At 36.9% G+C, this 13,451-nt stretch overlaps 1 protein-coding gene across 7 annotated transcripts in view; it reads right to left on the minus strand.

The window, feature by feature from the left end:
* The window catches only part of SPICE1 (spindle and centriole associated protein 1), a 93,574-nt gene that overhangs the window by 35,990 nt on the left and 44,133 nt on the right, over positions 1-13,451 (minus strand). For all 7 annotated transcript variants that reach the window (XM_055260176.2, XM_055260169.2, XM_055260172.2 and 4 more), the window contains exons 5-7: positions 8,374-8,467; positions 7,524-7,630; positions 3,292-3,410 (exon numbers count right to left, since the gene is read on the minus strand). In XM_055260176.2, the coding sequence (XP_055116151.2) occupies positions 3,292-3,410; positions 7,524-7,630; positions 8,374-8,467 (320 nt within the window). The remainder of the gene's footprint in view (positions 1-3,291; positions 3,411-7,523; positions 7,631-8,373; positions 8,468-13,451) is intronic.

Raw genomic sequence — 13,451 nt, forward strand, 5'->3', positions numbered from 1 at the left:
AGCAATATGAGACCGACCTGGGATGTTCAAGTTTGCTGGGGGAAGGGGCATCCGCCATTGCTGAGGATTGAGTAGGTGGTTTTAAACTCACAGTGTAAACAAAGCCACCAGGAAGTTCAAACCGGGTGGAGCCCACCAAAGCTCAGCAAAGGCTGCTGCAGCCAGACTGCCAGATTTCTCCTCAATGGGCAGGACATTTCTGAAAAAAAGGCAGCAGCCCCAGTCAGGGACTTATAAATAAAACCCCCATCTCCCTGGGACAGAGCACCTGGGAGAAGGGGCGGCTGTGGGCACAGCTTTGTCAGACTTAAACATCTATGCCTCACAGCTCTGAAGAAAGCCGCGGACCTTTTAACAAATGGAAAAATATACTATGTTCTTGGATAGCAAAATTCAATGTCATAAAGATGCTAGTTCTCTCTAGTTAATTTAATAATAAAACATGGAATACTATGCAGCCATAAAAAGGAATTAAATAATGTCCTTTGCAGGGACATGGATGGAGCTGGATGCCATTATCCTCAGCAAACTAACGCAGGAACAGAAAACCAAACACCACATGTCCCGCTTTTAAGTGGGAGCTGAACAATGTTGTCTTTAATAAAAATACAAAATAAGCCAGGCCTGGTGGCATATGCCTGTAATCCAGTTACTTGGGAGGCTGAGGCAGGAGAATCACTTGAACCTGGGATGCGGAGGTTGCAGTGAGCCAAGATAGCGACACTGCACTCCAGCCTGGGGAACAGAATGAGACTCCATCTCGAAAAATGAAAAATAAAATAAAATACTGAAAGTAACCTAAATGACCATATATATATGAGAATGGTCAAATAAACTACGGTACATTCACACAATTTAGTACTATGCAACTGTTTCATTTTATTATGAAAATGAAGAAAAAATATCTCTGTAAACATATAAACAGCTATGGGGAGATTTCCAGGATACATTATTAAGTGGTAAAAGCAAATATAGATGGATATGTTAATTACCCCAATCTGATCACTATACATTATATGTATCAAAACATCTATGTACCCCATGAATATGCACATTTATTGTCAATTAAAATAAAGTAAAATAAAAGCAAATAGAGTATGTTATCTTTTATATAAGAAGAGAAAATAAGGAGTATGTTATCTTTTATATAAGAAAGAAAATAAGGATATATATAATCTGCTTACATTTATAAGATATATATATACACATATATATATATCTGCTTACATTTATAAAAAGAAACACAGAAAGAATAAATTTTAAAACTAAGGAAACTGATTACCTACAAGGGTAAGTGTAGACGGGAACTAGTTAGACGGGATAGGGGATGGTGACACTACCCTGAAAACAGCTTTTTGTAAAATTTTGTCAAAAAGAGAGGTAAAAACCTAAAATTGAATACAAATAGAAGCAAATGAACCTAATTATATTTCAAATGAATACAATAACCTTTTAGAAATCTGCAAACAACCTTGAACTCTACTTAGCAGGTTTATTTTTGCAGTAGTATGGGTGCAGCAATTCCAAAACTACTTTCTATGTATTACAGGATTGAATATGAATAAATTTACTTGTGTAATGTTTGGAGACATGCTGCTCAGTGGTAAAGAAGAGTGATACAAATATGGAATATGGATACAAATATGGAATAAGAGGACCAAGAGGACCTACCAATAGTGTTAAATTGGACTTGGTGGTATCACTATAAATTCATGATTTATAACTAAATACACAGAAAACTAGATACTAATATAGACATGTTCATATACATATGACTATAGGTATATATATGTGTGTGCATATATACGTATCTGTTGGTCTAAAAACAATGACTGCTGAGTGCAATAAACGCATCTAATACTTAGAGCTTGGTTTCTAAACACCCTTCTTTAATAAAATGAGCTAAGGATTCTTGAAGAAATAGTTGATTCCAGGGAAGAGAAAGTATAAGAGCTATGTTGTGCTAGAAATTAAACGTTAAAGAAGATACATTAAAAGGACACAGGAATTACTTGAAGAAGCTCCCAAATATGTGACAAATAAACATCAAAATAAATAAGATAAAACAGTATAATCCATTGAAGGAATGTGGCAGACATCACTGTAACCAAACGATGAAAGTTAGCAGCACCAATAATTAAACCAAGGTGTCACTGCCTCTTGATATGACACACTGAGGACTTAGCATCACTTTAGGGGTATTCTTGCCCAAAATGCATAAGTAAGCTGAGCCTAATAATGAAGAAATTATAAGACAAAGTCAAATTAGAGAGAATTCTGTAAAATAACTGCCCTGTACTTCTTCAAAACTATACAAATGTCATAAAAGGCAAAGAAACACTAAGATTAGACTTTAGAAGATTCCAGGTTTTTTTTTAAATGAAAAGACATGAAAACTAAATATAATAAGTGATTACGATTAGTTCTTCAATCATCCAAAAAACAAAATAAACATTATTGTGACAACTGGAGAAATCTAAGTAAGGTCTATGGATTAGATAATAGTGTTAAATCAATGTAATTTCCTGATTGTGATCATTGTACTGTGATTTCATCTGAATGAATGGTCTTTTTCTTGGGAACCACACACTGAAGTATTTAGGGATAAAGGAACATGAAGCATGCAACTTACTTCCAAACAGTTCTTTTAAAATGTATGTTAGTCAACTGCAAAAATATGGAACCAACCTAAGTGTCCAACGACCAATGAGTGAATAAAGAAAATGTGGTATAGACACACCATGGAATACTACTCAGCCACACACACACAAAAAAAATAATAATAATAATGTATTTTGTAACAACTTGGATGGAGCTGGAGACCATTATTATAAATGAAGTAACTGAGGAATGGAAAACCAAATACTACATGTTCTTACTTGCTAAGGAGCTAAGCTATGGGTATGCAAAGGCATACAGAGTGATATAACAGACTTTGGAGACTCAGAAGGGGGAGGGCGGAAGGTAGGTGCGGGATAAAAAACTACATATTGGGTACAATGTATATTACTCAGGTGACAGGTGCACATGTGCATGCATGCGTGTGCATACTCAGAAAAGGAGATAAAATGAAAAAAGAAATGTGGAAAATGTTAATAATTGATGAACCTGAGTAAAGAGTATATAAGAGCTTTTTATATTATCCCTGCAAATTATTTTGAAATACCAAAATAAACAAATTTTTAAATAAAAATAAACTCCCATTTAATAAAAAATGATGCAATAGGCAAACATTGAAATGGCCATGGAAAAAAGCTAAGAGTTGTAAATATTTATGCCATATACACATACCTGTCTGTATTTGTGTTAGACTGAGAGTTTAGAGAGTTATCCAACTCATTCTCATTCTCACTTTCTCCTGATTGGCTATTAACAGTTCCTTCTTCTTCACCATCTACATCATTAAGAGCCTGTCTCAACACAGCAATAAAAATAGCACAAGTTGATTATATATATACTCACACTTTTTTTTTTTTTGTCATAACAGAAGAGAGGTCCCTCCTCCTAAGCCCTCCACATGTTGTAGAACACAAATCCTCTCACATCCTTCCACTCCTATCAATTATCCTATCTCTCTACCACATTTTCAATATCTGTCTCTGTAGTGGCTTCAGTTCACCAACATTCAAATGTGAGCAAGCCTCTCCCATCTTAACCTGACCCTACACTCACCTTAAGCTATATATACTTTCTTCTACCACCAAACTTCTTGAAAGAGTTGTTCCACGCTCCTCGCTCATCACCTATGCCCTGCAACTTTGCTTCTGCCCTATTGCTCTACTCAAACTGCTCTCTACAAGGTCAACCTCAACACACTTATTCCTAACTCAAATGAGTATTTCTGTCTTTGCCTTCCCTTACTTTTCTGACCACTCATTTCTTTCCTTTAAAATCCACTTGGCCAGGTGTGGTGGCTCATACCTAAAACTCTAGCACTTTGGGAGGCCAAGGCAGGTGGATCACTTGAGCACAGGTGTTGAAGACCAGCCTTAACAACATGGCGAAACCATGTCTCTACAAAAAAATTTAAAAATTAGTCAGGTGAGGTAGTCCACGCCTGTAGTCTCAGCTACTTAGGAGGCTGAGGAGGGAGAATAACCTGAGCCCAGGGAGGTCGAGGCTGCAGTGAGTTGTGATCATGCCACTGCATTCCAGCCCGGGCAACAGAGCGAGACCCTGTCTCAAAAAAAAAAAAAAAAAAAAAATCTACCTGATACACTTCTTTTAACTCCCATAATACTGTATTTTCTTAGATTTTCTCCTACTCTTCTGGCCATTCCTTCCCAATCTCCTTTACTGATCTTATTTTTCTACCCTTTCCTTATATCTGATGATGTGACTGAAGTCACATCACACCTACTAAGCACTCAATAAATTTTAGCTATTATTATCCAGTCTTATCTTGTTTGGTACAAACATTACTCACAGAAAGTGCAATACACTTAAGTAAGAGTAAATCTAGCAACCACAACTAGCATTTGGTGATATTTAAACTTTTAAAATATTTACCACAAGGCCTATATCAACCTTTTCTCCCCTCATCCGATCCACTTTCTGAATGTTTTTATCTAATTCCAAAGCTGTAATTACAAATGAAATGCTATTAATTTCCAAACCTCTATCTTCACACTCAGATCTGTCCTAAGCCCTAGACATTCATATTCAACTGCCTATAAGATATCCCTATTCTGGCCAGGCACAGTGGCTCATATCTGTAATCCTAGCATTTTAAGAGGCCAAGGCAGGAGGATCATGTGAGCCCAGGAGTTTGAGACCAGCTTGGGCAACGTGGCAAAACCCCGTCTCTACCAAAAACACAAAAATTAGGCAGGCTTGGTGGCGTGCACCTGTGATTTCAGCTACTTAAGAGACTGAGGCAGGAGGATTGCTTGAGCCCAGGAGGTAGAGGCTGCAGTGAGTCATGATTGTGCCACTGCATTCCAGACTGGGTGACACAGCAAGACCCCATCTCAAAAAAGAAAAAAAAAAGATCCCTACTCAATAGGTCCAAGCTGAACAGCTTTCTAACCCCTCCTACCATTCTTCCAGAAACTTTGTTCCTGCCAATATTACCTAAGACCATGAACAGTGTCACCATCTACTCAAATGCTCGAGCCAGCAAATGAGGAGTTATCCTTCTTTCTCACTTGCCTTGTCCTATCGGCCACCCAGTCCTGCCAACTCTACCTCATTTTAACCACTCTCAAGTCTATCCCTATTCTCCTGTATTTTCTTCCCTATTGGCACGGCTTTGGGCCAGGTCCTCACCACTTCTAAGATGCCCACCTAAGTCTTCTAACCAGACCCTCTCTCCAGTCTTGTCCCTCCCCAATCCATCTTCCACACTATACTGGATCTCATCATGACTCCACTCTTTAAAATCCTTCAGTGACTCTACTTTTACTTTCCAGTCCTTAGTCCTTCAGGACCTAGATCCTACTTATCTCTCTAACCTCAACTCCTGCTACTTCCCTAATCCAATGACAGAGACATGCCTTAATCATCTATGTATCTTAGCATCTAGTGCATGATCTGAAATATTACATGATGAATAAGTGAGTAGGTTTAGTCTCACTAATTCCTATATGGATGAAGAAACTAGGACCCAGAGAACTTAAGTAACGCAGTTACAATTTCATTTTTCTTGGTGACTCAAGATTATTTATAGCAGGCTGGGCACGGTGGCTCATGCCTGTAATCCCAACACTTTGGGAGGCTGAGGTGGGCGGATCACGAGGTCAGGAGATCGAGACCATCCTGGCTAACACGGTGAAACCCCGTCTCTACTAAAAAATACAAAAAAAAAATTAGCCGGGCATGGTGGTAGGCACCTATAGTCCCAGCTATTCAGGAGGCTGAGGCAGAATGGCGTGAACCCAGGAGGCGGAGCTTGCAGTGAGCCAAGATTGTGCCACTGCACTCCAGCCTGGGCGACAGAGCGAGACTCAGTCTCAAAAAAAAAAAAAAAGATTATCTATAGCAACACCAATTTCCTTTCTGATGTATAGTGGTCCTCTGCTTATCTATTCAGGTGTCCTCTCTCTCCTCCCTCACCACCATTTTTCTCTGCTACCTCTGCTTTGAGGGGCTCACATCACTGTTTTTCATCTGCTATCAGCTGTAAATTGAGAAAGAACTTAAACCAGGTAGGTAAATTAGTTGTATCAGTAACATTAATTTGAAATTCTACTGCTGTATTAATGGTAGTAGGCTCAGGTGTACAAATGGACTTTTCAACAGAATAAAATCTGACTGCTTTATTCCATGTTGCTGGGATACATCGTGTACTTGTTTCCAGGCTCCAATTAACTGAAAAAGTGCTTAAACTATGACTGAAATAAATAGGGCACACTTCACTACGTGATTTATTTAAATAAAAGTAAAATCTCCAGTTGAACATACTACAGCAATAAGATATTCTAGGGTGATTAAATTTCCAGCTATCTGAAAGCTAACTTCTCATTAAGTGCCAAAACATAAATGGTTTCTGCCTGGAAATATGGCAAAAGATTTTTGGCTATTCAAAATACATGTAACATTTTACTTAATTGCCTTTGGAAGTATGAAAAAATATAATTAATAAATCTTTTATGATTCTGGACCTTGCAACTCCTAGGAATATCCCTCTAATTGATGATTCTCTTGTTTTTTCATAGAAATTATAACTTAGGAAATTTCATTAAACAGGTACTGAGTCCTAGTCATGCATAAGTTGTTTTATTTTAGTATTAAATTATTCATGGGCTTTAAAAAAAGTTTACTATCTCAAAATTCTAAACATTTTCATTAATTAAGAATTCCCATTAGGTTAGAACACAGCTAATTAATGTTTTACTACTGTAATATAATTCTCCCATATAACTAGTTGATAAATTGCAAGTTTCTTGGGAAGCTATTTTTTAAATATCCTAATACATTAAAAGAGACTAACATTTACGAAGTACTATGTTCCTGGTATTATACCAGGAACTTTACATAACTTATCTCACCTGATCCATGCAACAACGATATCAGGTACCTTCTAGTCCCATTTAACAAAAAACAAAGAAGCAAAACACATTCTGAACCCACCCAGATATTTTAAGAAATCAGCTCAAGAACAAACAGCTAGTAAGTAGATCCACCTGACTCCAAGTGGAAAGACTCCCTGCCATAATTATCGATGGTGGCAATCTTGTGGAGCCACATGGCCTAGATTTGAATCCCATCTCTGATGCAAACTATGTGATCTTGGCCAAGTGACTTAATTTTTCTCAGCTTCAATTTCTTCATCTGCCAAATGGGGATAAAGCAGTATATACACCTACTAGGTAAGCACTCAATAAATTTTAGCTATTATTTTCCAGTCTTACTTGGTACAAACATTACTCACAGAAAGTGCAATACACTTAAGTAAGAGCAAAGCTAGCAACCACAACTAGTACTTGTCGATATTTAAACTTTTAATATATTTACCACAAGGCCTATATCAACTTAAACTTCCTTTCAGCATGAGTGTTATAGCTGTGAGTAGAACACATTACCTGAGGTTCTATGACAGACTCATTAAAGATAGATTGGGTGATAGGGTCTTGATTTACCACAATGGGACCCTGAGAGGAATCAGGAGCCACTGTTATATTTGGAAACCCTGCAAAAGGAAAAGAAGATGTGATGATTTGTTTCATTTAATTAACTTGACTTCACAAGCTCTATACTGCCATTGGTTTGCATCATCTAATGAAAATCTTAAACAGCAGCTCACATTAATGTAGTGCTTACTATATGCCAGGCACTGTTCTAAACATACTTACATATATTAACTCATTTTACTCTCATAAAACCCTGTAAGTACTATTACTATTTTACAGATCAGTAAACCGAAACTCACAGACATTAAGTAACTAGCCCAGAGTTAACACTAATAAATTGCCAAGCCAGAATTCAAACCTTACATGAAAAACTAATGATGTTTCTAGAAGATTAAGATAAACAATGAACTACACACACATTAAAATAAATAATGCGTGTATCTGACAAAAGGCAAAGTTCCTTTTAGAGAGAGACTGAAGTTGCTTTAGGTTTCAAATTAAGCTTTACTCAAGTCACATTTTAAAATTACAAAATCCTTTACTTTACACCATATTTTAGTAGATTAAAACAATTTACTTTTCCTTAGCTGAATTATTTGTAATTGTAATACAGGTAGTTAATATTCTTAGTGGAAAGGAAACAGATTATAATGACTCTAACCCTAACAACCCTTGTAAATCCACCCTACAATACTTGTAATGTAAATAATATGATGCCTAAGAAAGGACTTTAAATTCTTCCAAATAGTCAATTGTGGGCTACAGTTAATAAAAAAGAGAAGCTTTTGTTTGAATTGAATACCTGTGCGCCTACGAGGAAACAGCTCTTTTGCTGCAGCTATTAGATGATCAGATTTCTCCAACATATCTTGCATCTGGTATTGATCAGAAAGAATCTAGACACGTGTTAATGACAAATATTATTATTCAGATAAACATATATTTACTTTTCAAATCGCAAAGGAAAAGACCATAAAAACGCCTGGAGCATGAAAATAACCATAGGCTACCTTCCTGAAATCCTTCAGTAGCAATATCCTTAAGTACCAGTAGATGGGGCTAAGACAATAATTAGTGGCTTTCAAATACCTGACTGCAATCCAAAGTAAGAAATACAATTGTGACCCACGACATTTATAGACGCACAAATATATATATTTATATACATATACATATATATTTGTGTGTATATATACAAGATAAAAGTTTTAATTAACCTTGCTCCATGAGAACCACTGATGTTTTCTTGTTAATTTCTATTCTATTTTTTTAAAATGTTGGCAGCAACTCACTTCACAATTCATTAACAAATGATAATCCATAGTTTGAAAAACACAGATTAAAGATATGAATCTTTGAGCCATAAACTTAGAGGTGTTTCAACCACTAGAGTGAATTCAGAATCCACTAATGTAATCCACTAATTTGTCAAGTCATGACCTACAACTTTAAAAACATGACATAAGATATGAGTTTTAGGATTAAACAAAAAATGTGAGGCTCCTGTGTTTAAAAACAAATCAGTTTTTTACCCTGGAGAGGTAGGAACACAAAAAGTAACATTACAATAGTGCCTCTGATTATGCATTTTCAACTTAGGAACTTTCATAATTATAAGGCCACAGGCTACAGTAAAAGCCAGATAATTCTCTCGGCACCACCACCAGATGGCATTCTCAAGTTAAAAAGTACCTGGAAACTGCTCAGTTTCCAACACTGACTCAAACTGATAAAATACCTGGTAACAAATACTCTTACCAGAATTTCTCTATACTACAGAATCAAATACATACATAATGTGACCTCAGTTATTGTTTTAGGACACAGAAAGAAAAATAGCAAGAGTCACATTCTTAATTTTTCCCCTTCTTCCCCTGCTATAGGCAAGCAGGTTGGCTGACTCAGTGAGAAGAAAGCCCTGAATTTATTCCTTCTACAAAGAGTAAGCTTTGGAATGGTATCAGGTCAAGAGCACATTAGACCCAGAAGACTGAGAGTCCAGTCCCAGTCAACAACCCTTCCCCAGCCCTACAGGGGTGGTAGATGGATATGGAAACACTGAAAACCTATATACCACTCTAGAGATGTTTGAGAATTTTGCTATAACTTAAATTATATTATCCCACAAACCAAATTTCTATTCCTGCTTAGCCGTCTTGCAAGTACAAGCAATTACAAGCTTAGGAAAGAATGTGAATGAATGAGTATAATCTTTCACTATACCAGAAAAATTACACAAAGCTTATTTCCTAATAATAATTTTAAGAGTTTACTATTTTTTTAAAAGCATTTACCTATCAAAATAAAGAGATGGAATTGACACATGAAGATTATAAATAATCTTATAACCTTATATTGAGACCTGATATTGATTATAATGAGGTCTCATGTAAAAACCATTATCTGCCACCTTCTGCTAGTCCAAGCTTGTCCAACCTGTGGCTCAGGACGGCTTTGAATGTGGCCTAACACAAATTTGTAAACTTTCTTAAAACATTATGAGATTTTTTTTTACAACTTTTTTTTTTTTTTTTTTTAGCTCATCAGCTATCATTAATGTTAGTTTATTTTATGTGTGGCCCAAGACAGTTCTTCTTCTTCCAATGTGCCCCAGGGAAGCCAAAAGATTGGACACCCCTGTTTAGTCCCTGCCCTTGGGAAAAATGGTTTGAGTGGTCAAAGATCAGTGTATTGGCTTTTACTTCTTCTTTCTAGATTTATAACTCCTTTCATAAAGCCCATCCATTTGACAGGTAAACTGATCTCTACAAGCCTAACTCTATCTATTACTCCTCAAATGAGTTTGCAGAGCACAAACTTAAACCTGTAAGTGGTGGTACACATGTTGGATTTTCAAAGGATCCCAGTCTCCGCAAAAAAAAAAGACATTATCAGAAACTCGTCATCTTAGCCCTTTTGTACCATGGTAACAGACATCAGGTAGAATTGGGAAATTACAAAGAGACTTTAGAAGTTACTACATTTTGGGGATTTATAAGATCTTTTTGAAAGCCTCCCTCTCCATGAGTGAGAGGGAACCCTAATTTGCTTGATTCCCATGGCATGGGTACATCTTACAGCAAATGAAATCTAGGATTATGCTGGCCAAAGAGCTTTCTCTTAATTTATGTTAATCTAGGAGTCCAGCTTCAGGTGGATGGATCCTGTTAACTTTAATACACAATGATGAAGCTTATGTGAATATGTCTAAGGAGGCTTCTTCCTTTGGTCCACTGCATCCCTTAAACAGAGACATTGCAAATTTACCAACATTGAAATAAAAGATGCACATATCCATTGACTAAGCAATTCTACTTTTAAAAATTTATCCTAAAAATATACTTATATGTGTACCCAAAAACATTTTCAAGGATATTTATTACATTACTGATAGTAGCAAGGTAGAAAACAATCTGTGAGTAACTGACAGTACTACTTAAGTATCCAGCAATGTTCTTTTGGTTTCTCCTTTAACAGCAGAACTCCTGCATTTTAGCCAATTACATAGCTAGATTTCCCAACCATCTTTGTAGATGGGAATGGCCATGTGATGACCTTCTGGCCCACAGGATATATGCCAGAACTTCTGGGTGACATGTAATAGGAGTAGCATGCACTGTTCTTCCTGTTTCCTGCTGGCTGGCATATAGCTGAAGGAAGCTGCTATGGCCATTTTGTATTCAGAGACAGAAGCTGTGTAATAAAGGACTGCAGAGTTCCCTACCAGCTACCACTTTCCTCTCAACTGTTTCATAAACAGAAACAAATTTGTTTGTTTAAAGCAAAACATATAGGAGGGTTTTTTTATTTCCAGAAGCTTAAACTATACTCTAATACACAACCTAAGTGTTCACCAATAAAGCACAGGATAAATAAATTGTGGTACATCTATATGCTACTGGCCATTAAAAATAAAAGGTAGATGTCTAAGCACTGACAGGAAATTATCCCAAGATATGCTGGTAGAGAGAAAATACCTGAATACTGATAAGAGCTGAGGTGCTCAACCCCTGCAGCACATTAAAATTACAAAGGAACTGTCTAAAAAACACCTACATGGGGCCACATCCTAGGTCAACTAAATCTGAATCTCTGGGTGTAGAGTCCAGATATAGTTTTATATATATATATATATAGAGAGAGAGAGAGAGAGATTTTTTCTTTTTTTCTTCTTTTTTTTTTTTTTTTGAGAGAGAGTCTCACTCTGTTGCCCAGGCTGGAGTGCAGTGGCACAATCTCAGCTCACTGCAACCCGGCTTCAAGCAATTCTCCTGCCTCAGCCTCCTGAGTACCTGGGACTATGGGCACCTGCCACTGTACCCCGCTAATCTTTGGGGTTTTTTGTTGTTTTGCTGTTGTTGTTTCTGACACAGGCTGGAGTGCCATGACCCAATCTCGGCTCACTGCAACCTCCGCCTCCCGGGTTCAAGCAATTCTCCCACCTCAGCCTCCCAAGGAGCTGGGATTGCAGGCACCTGCCATCATGCCCAGCTAATTTTTGTATTTTTGTAGAGATGGGGTTTCACCATGTTGGCCAGGCTGGTCTTGAACTCCTGACCTCAGGTGATCCACCCGCCTTGGCCTCCCAAAATGCTGGGATTACGGGCATGAGCTGCCACACCCAGCTGTTATATATTTTTTTAATGGAGCTTCTTGACCCTGACTGATTCTAATGTGCAGTGAGAATTGAGAACCACTACACTAGTGCCTGAGGCAGCAGATCTACAAAAAGAAGGCAAAGAAACGTCACTCATCGTCTCTCACCACCCTTCTTTAAACACCTGCTCCTACTACCACATCTATAACTTGTATGAGAAATTCAGGACATGAGCACGAACCACTAGAGAAAGGAAAAAAAGCCCAGAGTCTGATGCAATCCAAGCAGGCTGCCTTTTTTCATGGTGAGATCTGTGTTTTTAGGCCTTTCACTGAGAATTACCACATAACATTTAAATGTATGTGACTTGTCCAAGATCACCAAAAGATAATTATCTGTAAAGAAGCATTCTCTCAATCAAGCCACTGTTCTTTTCTCAAGCTCATGTAAACATTTATTTGGGAGATATTATTCTTTCTGATGATGTCTAAGACTGAGACTTTATTTCAATAAGAAGCCTAACAAATTCCTCAAAAGAAAATGTATGATTCAAAGCTGCCGTGAAAGGTCAGACAGCTAAGTGCTGTACATAAGCTTCAATCTGAACAAAGAGCAACACTACAGACAAAGCACATTCCTTTACAATGACCTCAGCTCAAATTTAAAAAGGTTATTTGCTGTAGTTTCCTCTTATTTCCCATATTGTTTATCCCTACATATCTGATTATTTATCCAAACACCCCACGTCTGACAAAAGGTTAAGCCAAAGACAAGTTGCTTATTACTCAGTTGGACAAGCATACAGCATTATAATTTTTTCAAAGTAATCTAACAGCACTGCTGTTAAACTGAGAAAAATAATTATAGCAGCTTATATATAAAAAGAGGAATAAGAAAAGATTGTGCTAATCACTTTACTGAGAAAAAGAATTATAGCAGCTTATATACAAAAAGAGGAATAAGCAAAGACTGTGCTATTCACTTTATAAGTATTATATCATTGAAATCTCATAGCAATACAAGCAAATAATAATTTTAAATATGAGAAAATTCAGGCTGAAAAGTTAAATAATTTACTTAGGGTCACATAGCTGGTAAGTTGTAGAACAGGAATTCAAACCACCAAACCAGACTCCAATCACCACTCTGTCGCTTTTTTTGAAGTCCACATGTAGATTATTGAATAAGAATGCAGTGATCACTAGAGTCTCTCCAACGTGAATCAAATTGAAGGAAAAAGAACGAACCCTATTTATCTCCTTTTTCTCTTTCTAACTCTAATG

This window comes from Symphalangus syndactylus, chromosome 21, assembly GCF_028878055.3.
Source record: "Symphalangus syndactylus isolate Jambi chromosome 21, NHGRI_mSymSyn1-v2.1_pri, whole genome shotgun sequence".
Taxonomy (NCBI): Eukaryota; Metazoa; Chordata; class Mammalia; order Primates; family Hylobatidae; genus Symphalangus; species Symphalangus syndactylus.